The 25,675-nt window shown below is 42.8% G+C and overlaps 1 protein-coding gene across 2 annotated transcripts in view; it reads left to right on the top strand.

Moving 5' to 3' along the window:
- PRKCE (protein kinase C epsilon) overlaps positions 1-25,675 on the top strand; it is a 568,938-nt gene that overhangs the window by 461,575 nt on the left and 81,688 nt on the right. For both annotated transcript variants that reach the window (XM_088841505.1, XM_088841506.1), the window contains exon 12: positions 11,578-11,732. In XM_088841505.1, coding sequence (XP_088697631.1) covers positions 11,578-11,732 — 155 coding nt within the window. The remainder of the gene's footprint in view (positions 1-11,577; positions 11,733-25,675) is intronic.

Here is a 25,675-nt window from a genome sequence, read left to right as displayed (position 1 = left end):
ATTGTCCATTTCATTGCCATGTTCCCCATCTAAACCCCTCTGACTCTGTCATTTTCAAAGAGAAAAATTAACAGCAAGTCATTCCTACTTACCTTCAGATGTTGCTCTTATTCATAGCATAAGGTCACTCTAGTGTCATCATAGTTGAGATGTAGCCTATTTGGGGGCTGTCCTGTATGTCCTGTCACATCATGTGATAGAAACTTCATTTTCCTAAGATGTTGATGACCCTATGAAAGTGACCCTATGAAAGGCAAGTGTTCTCTGACTTACTGATCCCAAAGCCCTCCCCTTTCCCTGGCTTTCACACACAGATGAGAGTGCCTGGGGCAGGATGGCAGTAACTTGAAGTTGTTCCCTGGCCTAATTGTAATGATTCCTCTAATCAGAGTCAGGAAATGTTTATTTTAAGCTTAATTGAATGAGTCCGTTTGGTATAGCTTTTAGATATCTTTAAACTTGGGATGTCCTATGTACTTCAAATAAGTAGAGTTTAAAGAAGTTGGAAACAAGTATCAGATGGACATGAATGACGCTTATACCTTCTCAACTAGCAGGCTTTTGTGTGGAATTTTTGCTGTTTGGCTAATTCTTATTAGGTTAATACTTTCCCCCAAGAAAATACTTCTCCCTTTTTATCCAAAGAAGGGTGGACTCTACCCCTCTGTGGCCTATAGAAGATTGTTATAAGAAACAGCAATGTGAAAACCCATTCTGTATTTTCTGTACCATTCTTGGCATGATGGAATTGACCATGGCTGTAGGAATTTGGTTGAGATAAACCTAAATTTGGGGAAAGACTACAACAGGGTCGTTATTCTAGAGTAAGGCCTTACACAATGGGAGGAAGCAGCGAAGTGCTGAGAATGTGTGAAAATTATTTTTTTAAACATGTTTCAGGTGATATTATTGTTGCATAAGAAAATTTACATAATCAATCATAATTATTATTCAGATAAGACGCTCATTCTCTCTTAGTTGGCAGGTAAGTCTTCAGTGAGAGGAAAGATCCTTTCTTTTTATTCTCCATACCTCTCTTTCACCTAACTCAGTGGAAGGTCTATGACACCAATTAAACAAGGCTTTGCCTGTAGTCCACATATGGGATGTCTGCCTGAGAGCTGGAGAATCCCACTCATGAGTGTCTGTTTTTAGTTTATTGTAATGATGGCTGTGCTTTCTTGATGAGGAAACAAAATTGATTTAGTTTTGTTTAGTTAAGTTTTCCAAAGTGATTGGATCTTTCCTTTCTTTTGACCCAAGAAGTATAATAGAGAAGAACGGTTGCTTGCTGTTCTTTCTCAAAGGTAATAAAACAGTTTACACAGTGAAAATAGAGAAGAGATGGGATAATAACTTCAAGCAATCTTCAATCCATCATGAACTCTACTTTTAGAACAGTTTTTAAATCAGCTTTAATTATGCCTTTCTATAACTCAGAAGATATCTAGAGTTCTTTACTTCTCACCTGTGTTTTCAGAACCATCTCTCTTCCTGCCCCCACCCAGTCTGTCCCCTTCATACGCACGTCCAAATTTTTTCACTGCCTCATTCCTACCCTCCTCATCCCCACATGCAGTTATCACTTTTGCTTACCTCTGCCTTTCGTGTGTGTGCTTCTAACTTGCCAGGCCCTCTACTCCTCCCACCTTCTGCTGTTCAAGACCTTAACTGTGCTCTTTCGCATAATCTAGATTTGTCTCAACTAAATCCCAAGGCAATGGCCATTTCCATCAATAACGTTGTATTATGGAAAACAAAATACAGAAAGAGTTTTCTTATGGCCTTTTCTTATAATGATCTTTTGTAAGTGCTGAGGCCTGAATGATAGACATTTCTTCTCTAAGGGCCTAAGAAGCTAAGGGTGCAGATACATAGGTTTCACGTCTGATTTGATACAAGACAGTTTAGCGCATAATGACAGAGCATTTTATGTTGCTTTGTATGATTTCCTGTGTTCAATTCCTAGTGCCTAGAAACCAAACCCGTGGTTTATATCACCTTCCATATCCCCCAGTCACCTACCCTAGGTCTGGGCACCCAGGACAGACCTGCTGAGTTGATAGGTTATAAGATGGAGACATGAAGAGGAAAAGGAGATGCTACAAGTGTGAGGTCAGGCTCCCTGATTCCCTTAGATGTGGTACATTGGATAAATCATTCATCCTGTCACTGGCACATCAAAGGCAGACTGTTCCAAGTCCAGTCTTTTGTTGGGCAGTCATGTGAAATTGATTTAAAAGCGATAGAATCTTTGCACATGTAAACAACTAAAAAACTATGCTGAATGTGTGTCCAAACAAATCCAGTTGGCAGGACATGCAGTGCTGCTGAGAGGAAGCCTCTGGCTATCCATCACACCTTGAAAGATGAACAGGGCGGGCCAGATTTTCCCTTCTAAGTTAGGAAAGGTTAGCACTCTGGGAAAATGGAGCCCAAAGGGAATTTCAAACACTTGGTGTGGCCCTTCCAGCTTGCAGGTCGTTATTACCTATTCTTACCCTAAATGGCCATGACATATAATCTCTTTCCTAATTTTATTAGTTTACTTACTATCACAAGACCATAACTTTTTAGACATTCAGGTGTGACTAAGGGAGGAGGAGATAGAATAAGGCTTTTAAAATCTTTGATTACCTCAGAAAACGTATTTGCTTACTTTACCAGGAAGTTGGGTTTTTTGTTTTGTTGTGTTTTCTACCCATGCCAAGAGGGGATTAATGAATGAGTAGCTGCTGGGTTTGCCAGCTTTCTTTTGATTTCAGTTTATGTAATTAAGCAGTTCCCAGAATGACTTCAGGTTCTCATTCTGCATCAAAACATGCTTCTCAAATGGGTTAGGTGTGGAGACCAGAAATAATCCAGACTCACTGAATGGAGGGAGGAGGAGTGGAAAACTTCCCTTGCTTTAAAGGCAGTCCCTCCTGTGTCCAAAGGGTTGATCATGCTTTGGGGCCATGCACATTGAGCTGTATTGAGTAGAAAAGTAAGTTAAAACTGAAGTTCAAATGGGCTAAAGTTAGAATAACTCAAAATGAGGTTAACAATAGAAATAACATGGGGAAATCAATTCTGTTTACCATTGAATTTCTAGCAACCAGAGTCTTCCCCATGGTGGGCATTCAAGACTTCATGCATTCACCAAAGACACACTAGGAACCCACCATGTTTCAGGCTCCATTCTAGTTGCTGGGGATACAGTGAGAAGCTAATGAGAACCCCTCCCTTAAGGTGCTAACATGGAGTGAATGTTGGATGAGCAGATTTTTATTGATCACCTCTGAACTAGTAGTGGCCATGGCATTGCTGGGAAGTCTAAGGTTATGTTCCTCAAGGAACTGGCCATCTCATGGGGAGGTGAAATCATCTATCCATGGAACCAAAGAACTGTTCAAAGCTGTCCCAAATACTGGGTGCTGAGACAGATAGACCCCTTGAGGTTGAAATGGTCAGATTGGGCACTCATGGGCACTTTCTATAGGCAGGAGGCTCACTGCAGTAGGCTGACTCATCTTGAAGCCTTTAATTCCCTAAGCAGTAAGAGACTGCAGATACAAATATCAGAGCATCTTTTGATTTTGTTTCTCTTATAGCCCCCTGAGCTGTTTAGTTATTCTATCCACATGGTGCTTGATTTAAAGGGAATTATAGGCATTTTTCTTTGGGGTTAGGCTAATTCCCTTAAAAACCAACAGGGTAGAGTTACAAACAGTTCCTACCCTCATGAAGTATACAGACTACTGAGAGAGAAAGACATGAATCAGTGACACAAATCAACCCCCCACTGGAGAGTGTAGCATGTAAGAGGAGGTTTTGACGTGGTCAGAAAAGTCAGGGACAGTTTCCTAGAAGAAAAGATGGCTGCACTGAAATCTGAAGGATGAGGAGGAATTAATTAGGTGAAAGGTCAGGGGGACACATGCCAAGTAAAGGAAGCAGCATGAGCAAAGGCCCTATGGCAGGAGGGAGTTTTCTACTGAGGTGAAGGGAATAGCTGGGAGTGAAATGACTGGGAGTTAGATAGGGCCATATCACATTGGCCATGAGGCATATTAGGGAGTTTTCCATTTGTTCTAAGAGTAATAGGAAACCCTTGAAAGAATCAGTAGAATGAGGAAAGGAAAGTGCATACACTGTAATAAGATTTTCATTTCAGCAGGGTGACTCTGCCCACAGTGTGATCAGTGTTTGGTGTGGGGACTGGAATCAATGGAGGGAGCACCAGTGAGAAGGCACTTGCAAGAATTTCAACCAGAGATGATAACTGCTTGGGCCAGAATGGTGGCCACGATGGTGGCAGCAACAGAAGGAAGTAGGCAAATGTAACAGGTACAAAGGTAATAAGTGCAAAGGTACAAAAGGTAAAAGCAATAGGACTTGGTGATGGATAAGAGGGATAAAGAGGAGGCGGGTATTGAGAATGGCTTTTCAGGTTTCTGATTTATACACTTGGCTGGATGGTGAAGCCCTGCCCTGAGACAGGCACCCTGGATGAGGACCAGTTTGCCAGGGGAAGATTATGAAGCAGTTTTGAACATGTTGTGTTTGAGTGCCTTTGAGGCATCAGAGAGAGATGTCAGAAACACAGCTGGGTAAATGGGTTCCCAGATTGGAGGAGAGGTCTAGAATGGAGGGAGATGTTTGTGAGTCATCAGTGTCAAGGTGCATTAGACACTGTGGGTGTGGATGAGATCACTCAGCGAGTACAGAAAGGGGAGGAGAGGGGAGGGCGTCCAACCCCGCCTTGTGGGATTCTGACACCTAATGGCTGGGGAAAGGAGAAGCCTACAAAAGCAGGCAGAACAAACCTGCCAGAACCACAGGGAGAATAGCAGCTGAAAGCCAAGGAAAGCAAGCATTTGTTGGGAGAGCAGGTCATCAGGGAAAAATAATGCTGAAAGGATAGGGAAAATGAAGACTCAATAATGACAATAATAACTATCATACCACTAGCTATAACACTATAGTAATAATCATCATCGACAGTCTTTATGGAGCCCCAGTTATGAGCCAGGCACTTTAACATATAATTTAATCCTCATAAGAATTTTGTAAGGCAGGTCCTGTTATCATCCTCATTTTCACAGTAGAGAACACTGAGCACAGAGAGCTGAAGTCATTTGCCTGAGGTCACACAGCCAGTGAGTGAAGAAATCAGGGTGGAAGCTCTTCTTTCTCATTCCATGGCCCCTGTCCTTCAATGCCTTGTGTCTGGTGTTGGGGAATAAAAAGCAGCCAGGGAAGCAGGGTTGGGAGGGGAGATTTAGAAATTTGGATTCTTTCAAGCAAAGGCAAGAAAATATTCCATGGTTGCTAAAGCCCAAGTCCAAGTTGGTGACCAGGAACTGGTATTGCAGCAGCTGTTTCTGATGATGGTTCAGCTAGATTAGGGCAGTGCTGAATGCATGACAAGGCCTTGCTCCAAGTGCTCTAGGGCATTGGTTCTCAAAGTAGGAGCTTCAGGCCAGCAGCCTAGCATCATCTGGGAATTAACAGATGCAGATTCTCAGGCTCCAGTTGAGACCTTCTGAATCAGAAACACTGTGGGGCAGAAGGAGCGGAGGAGGAATCCATGTTCTAACAAACCTCTGTGAGATTCTGATGCATAGGTTTGAGAACCTTGTTCTTGGGAGACCCTTGAAAAAGAGGAAAACCCTAGTAACATATGATCCCTATATCTCACCTTGGCAGCAACAGATGGGAGAGTGTTTCTTAACCCTGGCTGCCCACTGTAATCACATAAGGAGCTTTGAGAACTACTATTGCCAGAGTCCACCCTCAGAAATTCTGGTTTCATTGGGTTGGCACTGGCTTGATCATTTGAAATGGGGAATAGATGATCGAATGAACACTGATCATCGAATGATCATTGAATAGATGATCTGAACATTTCTGAGTACCCAGTTGGACCTGGGGGAGAAAACAAGGCAGGTTTTGAAGGGAAAGGTCAAGACAAATGGAAGAAAAGCTAGCTCTTAGGCGCTATGTGAATACCAGTAAAGCTTGAATAATTCTGGAGGTTGTGGTGGGGAGAGAAGGTAGTCTGAATTTATAATAATTCTTAAGGATGACTTAGTTTAAAAGAGATGCCAATTATAAAGTAGATATGTGGTCAAGGTTGCTCCATGAATAAAACATTATTGTGATTTTTCAGTTCAGTTCAGTCACTCAGTTTTATCTGACTCTTTGCAACCCCATGGACTGCGGTACGCCAGGCCTCCCTGTCCATCATCCACTCCCGGAGTTTACTCAAACTCATGTCCATTGAATCAGTGATGCCATCCAACCATCTCATCCTCTGTCTTCCCCTTATCCTCCCACCTTCAATCTTTCCCAGCATCAGGGTCTTTTCAAATGAGTCAGTTCTTCGCATCAGCTGGCCAAAGTATTGGGGTTTCAACTTCAGCATCTGTCCTTCCAATGAATATTTAGGACTGATTTCCTTTAGGATGGACTGGTTGGATCTCCTTTCAGTCCAAGGGACTTCTCAAGTCCAAGGGACTTCTCCAACACCACAGTTCAAAAACATCAATTCTTTGATGCTCAGTTTTCTTTACAGTCCAACTCCACATCCATACATGACCACTGGAAAAACCATAGCTTTGATTAGATGGACCTTTGTTGCAAAGTAATGTCTGCTTTTTAATAAGCTGTCTAGGTTGGTCATAACTTTTCTTCCAAGGAGCAAGCATCTTTTAATAATGTCATGGCTGTAGTCACCATCTGCAGTGATTTTGGAGCCCCCCAAAAGAAAGTCAGCTGCTGTTTCCACTGCTTCCCCATCTATTTGCCATGAACTGATGGGACTGGATGCCATGATCTTAGTTTTCTGAATGTTGAGTTTTAAGCCAACTTTTTGACTCTCTCACTTTCATCAGGAGACTCTTTAGTTCCTCTTCACTTTCTCTCATAAGAGTGATATCATCTACCTTATCTTTGACAAAGGAGGCAAGAATATAAAATGGAGAAAAGACAGTCTCTTTAACAAGTGGTGCTGGGAAAACTGGTCAACCACTTGTAAAAGAATGAAACTAGAACACTTCCTAACACCATACACAAAAATAAACTCAAAATGGATTAAAGATCTAAATGTAAGACCAGAAACTATAAATCTCCTAGAGGAGAACATAGGCAAAACACTCTCTGACATATATCATAGCAGGATCCTCCATGGCCCACCTCCCAGAATATTGGAAATAAAAGCAAAAATAAAAAGGACCTAATTAAAATTAAAAGCTTCTGCACAGCAAAGGAAACTATAAGCAAGGTGAAAAGACAGCCTTCAGAATGGGAGAAAATAATAGCAAATGAAGCAACTGACAAAGAATTAATCTCAAAAATATACAAGCAACTCCTGCAGCTCAATTCCAGAAAAATAAACAACCCAATCAACAAATGGGCCAAAGAACTAAACAGACATTTCTCCAAAGAAGACATATAGATGGCTAACAAACACATGAAAAGATGCTCAACATCCCTCATAATCAGAGAAATGCAAATCAAAACCACAATGAGATACCATTTCACACCAGTCAGAATGGCTGCTCTCCAAAAGTCTACATGCAATAAATGCTGGAGAGGATGTGGAGAGAAGGGAACCCTCTTACACTGTTGGTGGGAATGCAAACTAGTACAGCCACTATGGAGAACAGTGTGGAGATTCCTTAAAAAACTGGAAATAGAACTTCCATATGATCCAGCAATCACCCTTCTGGGCATACACACCAAGGAAACCAGAATTGAAAGAGACACATGTACTCCAATGTTCATCACAGCACTGTTATAATAGCAAGGACGTGGAAGCAACCTAGATGTCCATCTGCAGACGAATGGATAAGAAAGCTTTGGTACATATACACAATGGAGTATTACTTATCCATTAAAAAGAATGCATTTGAATCCATTCTAATGAGGTGGATGAAACTGGAGCCTATTATACAGAGTGAAGTAAGCCAGAAAGAAAAACACCAATACAGTATATTAACTCATATATATGGAATTTAGAAAGATGATAAATTTGTAATGATAACCCTGTATATGAGACAGCAAAAGAGACACTGGTATATAGAACAGTCTTTTGGACTCTGTGGGAGAGGGCAAGGGTGGCATGATTTGGGAAAATGGCATTGAAACATGTATATTATCATATGTGAAACAAATCACCAGTCCAGGTTCGACGCATGATACAGGATGCTCAGGGCTGGTGCACGGGGATGACCCAGAGGGAGGATAAGGGGAGGAGGGAGGTGGGAGGGGGGTTCAGGAGGGGGAACTCATGTACACCCGGGGCGGATTCATGTCAGTGTATGGCAAAACCAACCAATATTGTATTGTGAAATAATTAGCCTCCAATTAAAAAAAAAAAGAAAGGAAAAAAAAAGAGTGGTGTCATCTGCATATTTGAGGTTATTGATATTTCTCCCGACAGTCTTGATTCCAGCTTGTACTTCTTTCAGCCCAGCGTTCCTCGTGATTTACTCTGCATATAAGTAAAATAAGCAGGGTGACAATATACAGCTTGACGTACTCCTTTTCCTATTTGGAACCAGTCTGTTGTTCCATGTCCAGTTCTAACTGTTGCTTCTTGACCTGCAAACAGATTTCTCAGGAGGCAGGTCAAGTGGTCTGCTATTCCTGTCTCTTGAAGAATTTTCCACAGTCTGTTGTGATCCACACAGTCAAAAGTTTTGGTGTAGTCAATAAAGCAGAAGTAGATGTTTTTCTGGAATTCTCTTGCTTTTTCCATGATCCAGCAGATGCTGGCAATTAGATCTCTGTTTCCTCTGCCTTTTCTAAAACCAGCTTGAAAATCTGGAAGTTCACAGTTCACGTACTGTTGAAGCCTGGCTTCGAGAATTTTGAGCATCACTTTGTTAGCGTGTGAGATGAGTGCAATTGTGCAGTAGTTTGAACATTCTTTGGCATTGCCTTTCTTTGGGATTGGAATGAAAACTGACCTTTTCCAGTCCTGTGGGCACTGCTGCGTTTTCCAAATTTGCTGGCATATTGAGTGCAGCACTTTCACAGCATCATCTTTCAGGATTTGAAATAGCTCAACTGGAATTCCATCACCTCTACTAGCTTTGTTTGTAGCGATGCTTCTTAAGGTCAGCTTGACTATGCATTCCAGGATGTCTGGCTCTAGGTGAGTGATCACACCATTGTGATTATCTGGGTCGTAAAGATCTTTTTTGTATAGTTCTTCTGTGTATTCTTGCCACTCCTTCTTAATATCTTCTGCTTCTGTTAGGTCCATACCATTTCTGTCCTTTATTGTGCCCATCTTTGCATGAAATGTTCCTTTGATGTCTCTGATTTTCTTGAAGAGATCTCTAATCTTTCCCATTCTGTTGTTTTCCTGTATTTCTTTGCATTGATCACCAAGGAAGGCTTTTTTGTCTCTCCTTGCTATTCTTTGGAACTCTGCATTCAAACGGGTGTATCTTCCCTTTCCTCCTTTGCCTTCGCTTCTCTTCTTTTCACAGCTATTTGTAAGGCCTCCTCAGACAGCCATTTTGCCTTTTTGCATTTCTTTTTCTTGGGCATGTTGTTGATCACTGCCTCCTGTACAATGTCATGAACCTCTGTTCGTAGTTCTTGAGGCACTCTGTCTATCAGATCTAATCCTTTGAATCTATTTTTCACTTCCACTGTATAATCATAACGGATTTGATTTAGGTCATACCTGAATGGTTTTCCCTACTTTCTTCAATTTAAGTTTGAATTTGGCAATAAGGAGTTCATGATCTGAGCCACAGTCAGCTCCTGGTCTTGCTGACTGTATAGAGCTTCTCCATCTTTGGCTGCAAAGAATATAATCAATCTGATTTTGGTGTTTACCAACTGGTGATGTCCATGTGTAGAGTCTTCTCTTGTGTTGTTGAAAGAGGGTGTTTGCTATGACCAGTGTGTTTTCTTGGCAAAACTCTATTAGCCTTTGCTAACTGTGATTTTTACTCAGTCTTAATTGAAATGATTCTACTAATTTTAATCAAATGTAGTATGCTGACATCCTCCTAGCAGCTTTGCTGAGACTGTGTCTATATGTTAAGAATGTACTCTGACCCTCTGGCCTCTCAAACCTCACTGCTTCCTCTTTGCTTCATGGACCTTCCTCCCTGGCTGACCTGGTCAGTTTACTGGTCCCCAAGCACTGTCACTCTGTTCCCATGTCCTGGTATTTGTTGGTGCCTCCCCCTTCTCCTCCTCCTCTCAGGGAGGGCCTATCTCCTTCTAGAATCCTCCATGGACCCCCAGTTCAGAGAGTTCCCCTTTCTCCTAATCCTTTTAGCACCAAATATCTTTAAGGCACTCTGGTCCTATTTAGTTTTCATCATTGTACACATTTCCCATCTCTGCCCCTGGATCATAAGCCTTATGTTTAAGGCTTATAACCCCACCCCCCAACATTCAGGACAGTGATGGCTTACAACTTTTTGCCTCCTGCCCAGCACAGCACCCCACACTTTACAGGCTCAGGAAATAGTAGTCAAGAAACTGTACAAAAAGTGAATTTCAGTCCCTCTTCTTCCCACATCATCGTGATATACAGATAAGAAGACACCACTCCCGATGAGATGTGATTATGGTTTGGCCCTTCTTGAAGGCAAAATCCATAGGAAGCACACCAAGGTGGAGATCCCAAAGGGAGCATTCTCCAAAGTGAGACGTGGCCCCCTCCATGCGAGGTGGTCTTACCAACTCATTAGTCCATGTTGTTGTGTTTTAGGTTCCAGGACTGCCTTAGCAAATCACCACAAACTTGGTGGTTTAAAATAACAGAAATCTCTCCTCTCACATTTCTGGAGGTCAGATGTCTGAGACCAGTGTCACTGAGCCAGAGTCCAAGTGCTGATGGAGCCATGCTCCCTCCAGAGGCTCTAGGACAGAACCTTCCCTGCCTCTTCCAGCTTCTGGCACACCACCTTCTTTGGCTTGTGGCCACTTCATTCTAATCTCTGCTTCCTTGGTCACACTGTTTTCTCCTCCCTTTGCAAATCTCTACTGCTTTCTCCTCCCTTCTCAAATCTCCCTCTACCTCCCTCTTATAAGGACATTTGTGACTGCATTTAAGGCCCACCCTGGTGATCCAAAATAATCTCCCCAACTCAAGATCCTAAACTTCATCACAACTGTTAAGTTCTTTTTTGCCATCTCAGGTAACATTTACACATTAAGGGATTAGGACTGGGATATCTTTGAGGCAGCCATGATGTAACCTACCACACAGACAGAAATAACTGGAGCCTCCAAAGAGACAGAAACTTGTCCAAGGTCACACCTCAAGGTTGTAACAGAAATTAGACAGAGATTCAGGTCTTCTTTCTGACAATCTTAGATTCCTCCCACTAAACCATGCTGGTTCCTGTGAAAGCTAGACGAAGATCTTAGAATAACACTTCATACCCTAATTCCTTGTCTTCTCTCTGGAACATGTGCTACTAGAATTCCCCCCACCTGTGCACCCTGCCCCGGCTTGAGTCCTGGTTCCGTTACTTTGAACTCACTGTACATTCACTGGCCTGTGTGGGCAGCTGCAATGGACTCACTAAATGACATTTTCTCCTCTCCCTTCAGGACCGCCTCTTTTTCGTCATGGAGTATGTGAATGGTGGGGACCTCATGTTCCAGATTCAGCGCTCCCGAAAATTCGATGAGCCTCGTTCCCGGTTCTATGCTGCAGAGGTTACATCAGCTCTCATGTTCCTCCACCAACATGGAGTCATCTACAGGTACCTCTCCTCACCTCCTCTCTTCCCCAAAAGTGAAAAAAGAGAGAGTTCTCCGGATGCTTGAACTGACTTTGGCTTCCACCCAATTGGTCTCTTAGCAACTCGCTTTAAATTAGTTGTTTGTTTCGATTTGCTTACAGAGGGCTTTTTGGGGGGCTGTTATTCACTGTAAATGTTAATATTTGAATAGCCCCGGGAGATCTGATATGCTGTTTGTGCCAGTTTTGATTGAAAGCTTAAGCAGGACGTTTTAAAGGCCCGGTGCCAAGTAACCTTGGGGTGACCTTCATTTCTCTCTCCCCCCGCCCCCCCCGCCACTCCAACCCTCTTCCTTGAACATCAGGGCATTCTCTGTACTTTTTCCTTCTGTGCCATGAACTTCCTCCCCTTCCCAACCTCTTGCCACTTCCTGAGTTTGTTTGGCTTAGTTGTCTCCAGCAGATAGAATCAGAGAAGGAGGAGTTCCTTGGGGGGTCTCAGGGTTTATGATCTAGGAGGGAAGAGGGGAGGGGAACTAGACAGTATCTAACAGGAAGTGACTCTCTGCAGATCATCCAGTCCCTTGTTATTGCCTTGTCACACACACACACACACACTAATTTTCCAGTAAGAGAGCAGTACTACTTACGCAGGCTCTTCTGTGAGGTTAGGAATTCTGGGAGGAGTAAATATTTATAATTAGCAACAAGGACACTAAAGTTCCTTCAGGTTTTTTTCAATGATCGTCAATTTCTTTACTTAGATTTTGCTTCCTCCTTTTTCTTTCAATTGGGTTGAAGAATAGCTGGCTTGATTCAACCCAAAACTAATCCCTCACCAGAACTTCACTGGCCCCACTCCTGGGAGCAATGCCCTGACTAAAACAAAATGTTCTCCAAGGGGTTCTGAAACCAACCCTCAGCTTCCTTAAGTCCCTGTGCTCAAAAATAGCCAGTGGTTCCCTATGGCCTGCATAACAAAGCCCATAGCCTGCTATTATGGTCCTCCACGTCACAAGTCCACATATTTGTTTCCGATTACTGCGTAACAAATGACCACAAATGCAGTGGCTTAAAGCATTGATTATTTCACAGTTTCCACAGGGCAGAAGTCTAGGCACAGCGTACCTAGGTCTCTCTGCTGTGATCAAGGTGTCAGCCAGGCTGCTTTCTTGTTGAAGTTTGAGCTCATCTTCCAGGCTCACATGGTTATGGGCAGAATTCATTTCCTTGCAAATAGAGAAGACACGTGGCTTCCTCATGGTCAGCAGGAATGAAAGCCTTTCCTGCTTTGAGTCTCTAACTTCAGGGAGGCCTGGACCCTCTTTAAAAAGGATCACTTGATTAGATTGGGCCCACCCAGGCTAATCTCCCTTTTAACTCAAAGTCAAATCATTTAGGGACCTTAATTATGCCTGCAAATCTCTTGGCCCTTGCCCTATGTCTTATAATTGCGAGTGATGTCACATCCTTTTCCATATTGTTTTGGTTGGAGGTAAGTCACAGCATCTCCACCATACACAGGGGAAGGGGCTATGGGATTATACCAGAGTGTGAAACATTGGGGGTCACCTTAGGTTGTGTCTACTACAGCCCAGTACACCTCACTTCCCATGATCTCTTGAACCTACCAAGGTTCTTGCATGTGTGTGTGCTAAGTAGCTTCAGTCATGGCCGACTCTGTGTGATGCTATGGGCTGCAGCCTGTCAGGCTCCTCTCTCCATGGAATTCTCCAGGCAAGAATACTGGAGTGGGTTGCCATGACCTACTCCAGGGTATCTTCCTGACCCAGGAATCAAACCTGAATCTTTTACATATCCTGCCTTGGCAGGCAGGTTCTTTACCACTAGCACCACCTGGGACCCCAAGGTTCTTAGGTCTTCTGTCCTCCTCTTTCCAGCCCAGAAACCTCATGCAGTACTGCCTGCCTGTGGGAAGCCTGGTCCCACCAGCCAGAGCAAGTCTCTCCATCCACTACTTTATTTGTAATTTGGGAATGTCATGCCCTCTCCCTTAGGACCACAGCTGCTTCTTTATTAACCTTTGACCTTCTTATTTTACATCCTCTTATTATCTTGCACATAGTGAATGAATAAGAAATAACCCTTGGCTTCAGTTTAAATTCCTAATCTCTGCCTCCAAAGCAGCTTGCTGACTAGTTAGAGATACTGGCATTAGATATGTGAAAATATCACCCATATTACAAGGCATGCACTCCTAGGAGCCAGTGACTAGAAGAATTGTCATTCAGTGAGGTATCATCCCTATCCACTCCCTATCAGAGTGGGTATAATCACCCATAGTTTACCAGCAGAGATTCAGAGATTCCCCTTAAATAGTGGGTGGGAAAAGGCTTGTTCCGGTTTTTCCATAACATCTTACAGAAAAACCCGAACAAGCTTTTTGGCCAACCCAATAATTTGCCCAAGGCCGTATTCGGTAAGTGACAGACTTAGGAAGTGTAACTGATCAGCAGGCTCCTACTCTACGTCATGACACTTGTCATGGTCCCGTCAAGTCCAAGTCCATACTCTTTACTAGTCATTCCTGGTACTCCAAAACTTGACTTTTCCTAACATTTCTAGTTTCTTTTCCTTCCTGCTTCCCTAGATGAATGCTTGCCTCTCACCTCACCTGTGAATACTTTGGTTCCAGTGACTTTTGTGAGTCATACTTGTCCCCTCTCTTTCTCTCCTTTCTACTTCCCTGGCCATTTCTCCTTAATCTCTATATAACGTGGCCTGGTTCTTCTCCCCTCCAACCCCCATCCTCTAAATACTGGTTTTTCCCAGGGCCTTCATCCCTAAATACTCTCCCTGAGCAATTTCAGCAGTTGCCTGTCTCTTAATGACACCTGTGTGCCTGAGACTCCCATATCACTCTCTCCAGCTCCCAGTTCTCTCCAGATCCCTGCACAAGACTGCTCTCTCAAGATGATCTCCAAGGCTTTCTACCTTCTTTCTACCTTCTTGCAAGAGTTTACTGACCTGAGTCCTCACTGCCTCTTGCTTTTCTCCCTCCTATCTTGTCTACTTACCTCTCCATTGTAGCCCAGTGCTCTTTCAAAGTACAGGCTGGTGGTCACATGGTACCCTTCTTAGCATCCTTCTACCTTTACTAGATAAAGCACAGCCCCTTTTGCTGGCCATCAGAATCCATCAGCCCTGGCCCTGGGGCTGCTGTGCACAGCTGCGTGACTTGGGTGTGGCACGGGAGGGAGGGGCCCAGACGGTGAGTGGGAGCTGGCACCCAGGCCTGCTCTGCTAGTACATCTGGCTTCAGCCTGAGGAAGAGATGCTTTTCTACCTAGAGGAGACCCCTTTTTTTGCTTCTCACAAAGACACCATGCATGCTAAAAGGGCCCTGGTGGCCCCCAATGATCTTTTGATCCTTATCACTATTCTGCCAACTGTGTAGCCCACCCTCTATGCCCTCCAGATGAGACCATTCTCCCCCAAATGCCTTTCTCTTTCATTTCTCCAAGTCCTTGTCTCCACCATCCCTAGAATTCCCTTGTTCCCAATCTGTATCTTGCTCAGTGAGGGGCTCCTAGGTCACATCAGGTCACATCCATGGTCCCTGGTTTAAAAAAAAAATAGGTAGATTCCAGAATACTAAATGAGGGGACTAGATCAGAATATAGATGGGGAAAGAATGGCCATGAGTTGATGATTGCTGAGACTGGGTGTTGGGTACACGGGGGTTCACTATTATGTCTGCTTTTGTGTTTTAAATGTGTTGTAATAATCATAATTTTTTTCTTAAAGAAAAGCAATTCCAGGGTAACATTCCTAGAGTCTTTGACTCATTAGGTCTGGTATGGGATTCAGGAATCTGTACTTTCTTAAATAGAATTCCTCAGGTGACTTGGGGACCACAGGTATAGAAAAGTTCTGTTCTGCCTTCAGGACTGTGTAAGATGCCCCTGCTCTGGGAGGCTACCCTGACCACTCAGCCTGTCATGGGGATCATGCCTCCCTTGGGCAACAGCATCTTTCTGGTTCAAGCCAGTTCCCTTTGTCAGCCTTGTATTTTTACTTAAGGTACCTATTCTGTGATTGAGAACTCCATGGAGACGTGCTTACCTAGCCGGCCTAGGTTATTATGCTGCTTGTAGTAAGTGTTCACTAAATACTTGTTTTCATCTCTGATGCTCCAGAACCCTGCAGTCCAGCTGGTTTGCTACCTCATTAGTTCAGTTCAGTCGTTCAGTCGTGTCCAGCTCTTTGGCAACCCCATGGACTGCAGCAGGCCAGGCCTCCCTGCCCATCACCCACTCCCAGAGTTTATCCAAACTCATGTCCATTGAGTCGGTGATGCCATCCAACCATCTCATCCTCTGTCGTCCCCTTCTCCTACTGCCTTCAATCTTTCCCAGCATCAGGGTCTTTTCAAATGAGTCAGTTCTTCGCATCAGGTGGCCAAAGTATTGGATCTTGTCAGAAACTTATCTTTTTTACATGTTCTCTCAAATAATCAGCTTTAGGTTTTCCTGGTCAGTTGCCCCCTAATTCTTTTCTTCTACTTAATTCCTATCCCTCCTTTCTGTTTACATGTCTTCCAGTACCTAAGACTTTACTCTGCTCTTTTTTAATTCTTGGGGGTGGATGCTTATTTTTTGTTCAGTATTTCCCAGCATCAGGGTATTTTCAAATGAGTCAGTTCTTTGCATCAGGTGGCCAAAGTATTGGAGTTTCAGCTTCAACATCAGTCCTTCTAATGAACAGCCAGGACTGATCTCCTTTAGGATGGACTGGTTGGATCTCCTTGCAGTCCAAGGGACTCTCAAGAGTCTTCTCCAACATCACAGTTCAAAAGCATCAATTCTTCAGGACTCAGCTTTCTTTATGGTCTAACTCTCACATCCGTACATGACTTCTGGAAAAACCATAGCCTTGACTAGATGGACCTTCGTTGGCAAAGTAATGTCTCAGCTTTTTAATATGCTATCTAGGTTGGTCATAACTTTCCTTCCAAGGAGTAAGTGTCTTTTAATTTCATGGCTGCAGTCACCATCTTCCACCTCATACCTGTGCACTTTTGAAAGTCTGTGTTGGAAGCATCTGTTGGAACATATAGTTTTTCTTCCATGACCCTGAATTGCCCCATTCCTGCATGTGTCTCATTTCATAGATAAATTAGGACCACGTGATCTCTCTTTCCCATGCTTCTTTGTTTGAAGCTGCCGGCACAAGGGCTGTATGATACATGTCTCTGCCTGTTTGCCTGTGAAGCCTAGATGGCAACCATATTTTGAGTGGTGCAAGGGTTTATCTGGGAGGTTGGCAAGACTAAATTTTGTAGGAGGAAACTCATTGCCAAAGTTGAGATAGAATTTTCCAGCCTTCCTGCTGGAAGTTATACGCAAACTAATTAGTAGCTAATTGGCCAGGGTTCCGGAACTAAGGGAAGAAGTTGTTCCTCTGGCCAAGGGCTCACACTGAAAGGTGAGTGCAGGCTGCCAGGCAGGCTGCTTTACTCTGGGTCTCTCTGGCCGGGTTCCCCACGTGGGTGGCACAGGGCACTGTCTCTGTTTCCTCTCTCAGCATTCCTGCGAATCCTCTGTGTGCCGCGGTGGGGCGGGTATTTGCTCACTGTGGGTCCACACTTCCTAACTGTGGCTTTTAAGCATTTCTTCTCCTCCCTTATGCCTTCACACACACCTTGAAGGGGGAAGTTTTGAGGGGCAGACTTTCTTCTGAAATTTGATGTAGGGAACTTTCTCCTACTGTGCACCATGCTCAGAGCTTATCTGTTTTCCTCTGAGCTGCTCAGGACAGCAGCTGAGTCTCAGGATACTCATCTGTCCGTGGGACAAGGAAGCGAGAGGAGGGGATCCGCCTCAGACACAGAGGGCAGTGGGGGCCCTAGGAAGTGAACCAGAGGCTTGGCAGACAAAAAGGCATCTTCTTCCACAGACATAGTTACCGCGGCAGAGGGTGGTAAAGAACATGGCTTCTGCCCCTCTGGCCAAGTGTCTTAACACTAGAAGAATGAATTCTTTCCTTTGTTTTTATAAAACTAGATTCCCGTGTTTTTAAATTACAGAAGTAATAGTCATAGGAAAAATCAAAATTTTAACAGAAAAGTGAAATCAGTTTTCTCTTCACCAACCTCATAACCATCCAGGGCAAAACAGATGAAGAGCTGCTAGAGAATCCTTCAAAAATTCTTGAGCAAATGATTGGATTTCTTTATGAGTGGCTTCCATGTGAGGTTCAGATAATACCTGCCTTGTCTCCTGTCTGAGGTAATTGACTGTGGCCATGACAAGTTGAACTGTACAAGTAAGAGTGAAGGATATGAAAAGAAGGGGAAATGATGAAGAATTTACGTCAGGTATCATTGATGATTAACTATTGTCACATTGAGCACTAAAATTTGGTCTTTAACCAGCAGGAGAGGAAGTTGTAAGTTACAAAGCTCTCCTTCTCCTTTGATTCTCCAAGATTGTCAGTCCTCAGTGAGTCATCACCATCACCCACCAGGAGCTGATCTACGCCTGAAGCCAGAACTGGGAGGCCATAGTGGACAGGAGGAGAGGAGAGGTCGTTTCTCCTTTGGCCCTGTCTCGGTCACTCTACTCAAGAGGTGCTTAGAAAATTTTTTCGTGTTGATGACAATGTTTATAAAAGTCAGTGAAGAACTAAGAGCAGGGAACAAAGATTTAATTCAGACTCAGATAAGCCTGAGTGTGAAATATCTAGTCCTCTCCAGGGCTGGTGGATGAAGCCCAAAAGGAGGAACTTGGGAAGGATTTCCCTAGAAAGAGCTGGAGACAGAGGTCTCTGACTATGCTGTCCAAGCGGGGCCTACCCAGGAAATGCACACAGAGTTGTGATGTGCTCTGTAGTCTTGCCTTCCTGGTGGTCTATGGGGGAGATTGTGGGCCTATTTTGGGGAATGATAGCCTGCCTTGATCCTTGGAAACCTTTCCTGCCGTGGCCACAGGTAGGTGTTTCCTGAGATGAAGGTCTCTGGTTAAAGGCTATGTTAATAACTGGAAGGTCTAATATTTAGAGTCTCATCTTCTTTCAGTATGTTTCCAATGTAGCTAATGTTCATACAAAACAGAGGATGGGGAGGGATTGGGGAGATCCCTTCTTCTTTCCATCTCAGTCTTCTAAAACCTGGCCCTTGGAAAATCTCGTGGGGATCTTTGTCCCCACTGAGCACTGTTCTCAGCTGTCAACATTCTCCCACCCATTGTAGAAAATGATACTTTAATGCTCTAGTGTAAAACTCCTAAGGATCTAAGGGTGAGTAGGTAATGAGATGATATCAATTCCCGTGGCAGGAATCATGGTGTGAATGTTAGATCAAGGGGGACCTCAGAGGTTATCTCATCCAACTCAGTTTTATAGATACAGAACTTGGAAACCGAAACCAGGTAGTAACTTACTCAAGTTTACACAGTGAGGTGTTATAAAGCTTAGATGTTATTTTAATCAGAGATATACATAAAGATTCAAATAGTTCTGCTGCTGCTGCTGCTGCTAAGTCACTTCTGTCATGTCCGACTGTGCGACCAGGTGCTTAAAGAAATGAAAATATGTTTTCTGCCCTTCCTCTCCAACAATTTCCCCTTCCACAAAGATACCCACTTGCAATTCTTTTAGCTTACGCTTCTAGTATTTCTAAATAAAAGAGTTTTTTTCCTTTCTTATAGCTGATTGGATTCTGGTATATGCAAAGTGATTCAAAGTGACCAAATATATATATTTGGTCTTTTCCATATTCTTTTCTATCATGCTTTACTACAGGATATTAAATATACTTCCCTGTGCTTTACAGTAGGACCTTGTTGTTTACATATTTTAAATATAATAGTTTGTATCTGCTAATCCCAAACTCCTAATTTATCCTATCTTCAACCCCTTTTCCCTTTGGTAACCATAAATTTGTTTTCTGTCTGTGAGTCTACTTCTGTTTTGTAAATGAATTCATTTGTATCATAACTTAGATTTCACATATAAGTGATGTCATATGATATTTTTCTTTCTCTGTCTGGCTTACTTCACTTAGTCTGATGATCTCTTGGCCATCCATGTTGCTGCAAATGGCATGATTTCATTCTTTTTTATGACCAAGTAATATTCTAGTGGAAGCAGTGTCAGACTTTATTTTTTTGGGTTCCAAAATCACTGCAGATGTTGATTGCAGACAGGAAATTAAAAGATACTTACTCCTTAGAAGGAAAGTTATGACCAACTTAGATAGCATATTAAAAAGCAGAGACATTACTTTGCCAACAAAGATCCATCTAGTCAATGCTATGGTTTTTCCCGTGGTCATGTATGGATGTGAGAGTTGGACTGTGAAGAAAGCTGATCGCCGGAGAATGGATGCTTTTGAACTATGGTGCTGGAGAAGACTCTTGAGAGTCCCTTGGACTTCAAGGAGATCCAACCAGTCCATTCTAAAGAAGATCAATCCTGGGTGTTCATTGGAAGGACTGATGCTAAAGCTGAAACTGCAATACTTTGGCCACCTCATGCGACGAGTTGACTCACTGGAAAAGACTCTGATGCTGAGAGGGATTGGGGGTGGGAGGAGACGAGGACGACAGAGAATGAGATGGATGGATGGCATCACCAACTCGATGGACATGAGTTTGAGTGAACTCCGGGAGCTGGTGATGGACAGGGAGGCCTGGCGTGCTGTGATTCATGGGGTCGCAAAGAGTCGGACACGACTGAGTGACTGAATTGAACTGAACTGAACTGAATATTCTAGTGTGTGTGTGTGTGTGTGTATGTGTTAGACATGTACCACATGGTCTTTATCTATTTATCTGTTGATGGAATTTAAGTTGCTTCCATGCTTTGACTATTATGAATTGTGTTGCTATGAACATTGGAGTTTATGTATCTTTTTGAATTAGACTTTTCTGCATACATGTGCTTAAGTGTGGGATTGTTAGAGCATATGGTAACTCTATTTTTAGTTTTTAAAGAACCGCTGTACAGTTTTCCTCTATTTCTTTGCATTGATCACTAAGGAAGGCTTTCTTATCTCTCCTTGCTATTCTTTGGAACTCTGCATTCAAATGGGTACATCTTTCCTTTTCTCCTTTGCCTTTAGCCTTTCTTCTTTTCTCACCTATTTGTAAGACCTCCTCAGACAACCATTTTGCCTTTTTGCATTTCTTTTTCTTGGGGATGGTCTTGATCACTGCCTCCTGTACAATATCACAAATCTCTGTCCTTAGTTCTCTTCAGGTACTCTATCAGATCTAATCCCTTGAATCTATTTTTCACTTCCACTTTGTAATCATAAGGGATTTAGGTCATACCTGAATTGTCCAGTGGTTTTTCCCTGCTTTCTTCAATTTAAGTCTGAATTTGGCAATAAGGAGTTCATGATCTGAGCCACAGTCATCTCCTGGTCTTGTTTTTGCTGAGTGTATAGAGTTTCTCCATCTTTGGCTGCAAAGAATATAATCAATCAGATTTCAGTATTGATGATTTGGTGGTGTCCATGTGTAGATTCGTCTCTTGTGTTGTTGGAAGAGTGTGTTTGCTATGACCAGTGCGTTCTCTTGGCAAAACTCTGTTAGCTTTTGCCCTGCTTCATTTTGTACTCCAAAGCCAATTTGCCTATTACTCCAGGTATCTCTTGACTTCCTACTTTTGCATTCCAGTCCCCTATGATGAGAAGAACATCTTTTTTGGAAGTTAGTTCTAGAAGGTCTTATAGGTCTTCATAGAACCATTCAACTTCATCTTTCAGCATTACTGGTCAGAGCATAGACTTGGATTACTGTGATATTGAATGGTTTTCCTTGGAAACAGAGAGCATTCTGTCATTTTTGAGAGTGCACCCAAGTAGTGCATTTCAGACTCTTTTGTTGACTATGAGGACAATTCCGTTTCTTCTAAGGGATTCCTGTCCACAGTAGTATCTAAGGGATTCTTGCCCAAAGAATAGCAAGGAGAGGTAAGAAAGCCTTCCTCAGTGATCAATGCAAAGAAATAGAGGAAAACAACAGAATAGGAAAGACTAGAGATCTCTTCAAGAAAACTGGAGATACCAAGGGTATATTTCATGCAAGTTCCAGTTCAGTCACTCAGTCATGTCCAACTCTTTGTAACCGCATGGACTGCAGCATGCCAGGCTTCCCTGTCCATCACCAACTCCCAGAGCTACTCAAACTCATGTCCATCGAGTCAGTGATGCCATCCAACCTTCTTATCCTCTATCGTTCCCTTCTCCTCGTGCCTTCAATCTTTCCCAGCAACAAGGTCTTTTCTAATGAGTCATTTCATGAAAAGATTAGCACAATAAAAGACAGAAGTGGTATGGACCGAACAGAAGCAGAAGATATTAAGAAGAGGTGGCAAGAATACACAGAAGAACTATATTTAAAAGATCTTCATGATGCAGAGAACCATGATGGTGTGATCACTCACCTAGAGCCAGACATCCTGGAATGCATAGTCAAGTGGGCCTTAGGAAGCATCACTACAAACAAACCTAGTGGACGTGATGAAATTCCAGTTGAGTCATTTCAAATCCTGAAAGATGATGCTGTGAAAGTGCTGCATTCAATATGCCAGCAAATTTGGAAAACTCAGCAGTGGCCACAGGACTGGAAAAGGTCAATTTTCATTCCAATCCCGAAGAAAGGCAATGCCAAAGAATGTTCAAACTACTGCACATTTGCACTCATCTCACATACTAGCAAAGTGATGCTCAAAATTCTCCAAGCCAGGCTTCAATAGTATGTGAACCATGAACTTCCAGATGTTCAAGCTGGTTTTAGAAAAGGCAGAGGAAACAGAGATCAAATTGCCAACATCCATTGGATCATCAAAAAAGCAAGAGAATTCCAGAAAAACATCTATTTCTGCTTTATTGACTATGCCAAAGCCTTTGACTGTGTGGATCACAACAAACTATGAAAAATTCTTCAAGAGACAGGAAGAGCAGACCACCTGACCTGCCTCCTGAGAAATCTGTATGCAGGTCAAAAAGCAACAGTTAGAACCAGGCATGGAACAACAGACTGGTTTGAAATTGGGAAAGGAGTAGGTCAAGGCTGTATATTGTCACCCTGCTTATTTAACTTATCTGCATAGTATATTATGCAAAATGCCAGGCTGGATGAAGCACAAGCTGGAATCAAGATTTCTAGGAGAAATATCAATAACTTCAGATACAAAAATGATACCACCCTTATGGCAGAAAGTGAAGAAGAACCAAAGAACCTCTTGAGGAAAGTGAAAGAGGAAGTGAAAAAGTTGGCTTAAAACTCAGTATTCAGAAATCTAAGATCATGGCATCTGGTCCCATCACTTCATAGCAAATAGATGAGGAAACAATGGAAACAGTGAGAGACTTTATTTTTGGGGGTTCCAAAATCACTGCAGATGGTGACTGCAGGCATGAAATTAAAAGACACTTGCTCCTTGGAAGAAAATCTATGACCAACCTAGACAGCATATTAAAAAGCAAAGACATTACTTTGATGACAATGGTTTTTCCAGTAGTCATATATGGATGTGAGAGTTGAAATATCAAGAAAGCTGAGTGCCAAAGAATTGATGCTTTTGAAATATGGTGTTGAAGAAGACTCTTGAGAGTCCCTTGGACGGCAAAGAGAACCAACCAGTCAATCCTAAAGGATATCAGTCCTGAATAGTCATTGGAAGGACTGATGTTGAAGCTGAAACTCCAGCACTTTGGCTATCTGGTGCAAAGAACTGACTCACTGGAAAAGACCCTGATGCTTGGAAAGATTGAAGGCAGGTGTAGAAGGGGATGGCAGAGGATGAGCTGGTTGGATGGCATCACCAACTCGATGGATATGAGTTTGAGCAGGCTCTAGGGGTTAGTGATTGACAGGGAAGCCTGGCATGCTGCAGTCCATGGTGTCACAAAGAGTCAGACATGACTGGGCAACTGAACTGACTGTATAGTTTTCCAGGAATGCACCAATTTGCATTCCTACCAACAACGTAGGAGGGTTCCCTTTTCTCCACATCATTTCTAGCATTCATTATTTGTAGACTTTTTAATGATGGCTGTTTTAGCAGTATGAAGTGAAACCTCATTGTACTAAATAGCATGGTGTGATGTTATTTTTTTATTTTATTTTAGGCATTATCTAGTGACTTTCCGCTAGGCAAGGGAGAATTTAGTTCTCTGCCCTACCTACTACCTACCCTCCACCTCATCACATCCATATAATCTTCCAAACCTCCCATCTTCTCAACAGAGATTACTGTAATTTTGGTTACGTGAATGTACATTGTGTACATTGTTATGACTGTGAAAAGCTATAATTGCTTTTCCTTTCCGATACATTTTCTTTGTTTGTTTTCCCTGGAGTTAATACAGATGCTCTCTTGTCCACATCTCCCTTCAAGATGGTGAGGTGCAACAATCATTCTATCAGTATTCTTGGATACACTTCTCCTGAACCTTCTAAACTACTCCAGTCCTAACACTTGTCCTCAGTCCCTGTCATTCTGGGCTCTCCCTTCACTATTGTCTAGGTGTCTTTGCCTCTCCCATGTGAGAGCTCCTCTCTTATGTCACATTGTCTCTTCCTTGATATACTTTCTTGAGGTGGTGATGTACCTTCCAAGAAAAGTATGGGAAGTAAATTTTTGAGACCTTCCTTCTTTACCTAAAACCATCTTTATCATACTCTCAAACTTGATAAAGAGTTTGGATAGGTGTAGTATTCTAGACTGAAAACTGTTTTTACTCAAAATGTGAAGGTGTTGTTCCATTGCCTTTCTGCTCCTAGTGCTGCTATTAATAAATCCACTGTTTTATTCTTGATCCTTCTTATGGACCTATTTCTTTTTCCTGGAATCTTGTTTAATTACTTGTTAATGCTATGTCATAGACCTGTTTTCATGCATTGTACTAGGCCCTGGGTAAACCTTTTTAACTTAGAAAATCATGTCCTTCAGTTCAGGAAAATGTCCTATTTCTTTATGGAATTATCATTCAGATTCTGGAGTAGTCAACTTGGGCATCACTACCATGAATCATCTGACTTGCCACTTATTTGGGGAACTTTTGACAATCAGTATTTTTAGAGTTTTTTCTCTTGGAGGCCTCAGTTTACCTTGGGAAGACTTTTCCAGAGTCCTTCCTGAAGAGACAGAGCTTGGCAGCCAGATGAGCCAAATGAGAGAAGAGCATTGGAGGGCCCAGCTCCCAAAATACGTATATCCACCCAATTGCCCTATTTTTAGTTCTGTACCCTGGTGTCTGCCCTCTCCCTGATTCCACCCTGGTCCTTGAGACTTTCTGTTTTTCTTCTCCAGAAAGTAAATCTCTGAGGCAGAGAAGGGAGTGTGCAGAGTAAGAAGAGAATCCGAGTTTCTAGTTGCTTTTCAACCAGATCTTTATCTACATCACCCTCATCTCCAGAGGTAACGGTTATTGTAAATTCCTGAGCTTTGTTAGAGCAGGAAACGGGAGATTCTACAGCGTAAATTTGATTGTCCTTTACTTATCCCATTGCTGGCTCAGGATGCAGCTCTTTCTCAGGTCTACTGAACCATTTCCACTCACCCCTTTGCTTTCCTGCTTCCAAAATTACATTGCTGTTCTTTCTTCTGTTGTTTCCCCCGTCTTTGTGTGTTTAGGCCTTTGTGTGTAATTTGGGGAAGGAGAAAAAGTAGTTTGTGAGCATTCGAGCTACCTATTTACCTAGAAGTCAAAAATAATAACGGAAATAATAACTACCACAGCAGTAGTGGCAGCAACAGCAACAGTGATAGCAAGACACTCATTTTAGGCTTCGTTACCAGCCAGACTCTATTCTGAGCACTTTGCACCCATTTACTCATTTAATCGTCACACAGTAACCCTATGTTATTATTCATGGGATTTATGATATTTCCAAAGAAGGAGATCCTGCCAGATCCCACGCTGCTGCCACCACTGTCAGGTCACCCTGTCCCATTGCTGCCTCGCGTGGGAAGCAAAGTTGTATGTTG

Source organism: Moschus berezovskii, chromosome 11 (genome assembly GCF_049115385.1).
Source record: "Moschus berezovskii isolate FMDL1 chromosome 11, NW_MosBer_1.0, whole genome shotgun sequence".
Taxonomy (NCBI): domain Eukaryota; kingdom Metazoa; phylum Chordata; class Mammalia; order Artiodactyla; family Moschidae; genus Moschus; species Moschus berezovskii.
This window is presented reverse-complemented; position numbering and strand designations above follow the sequence as displayed.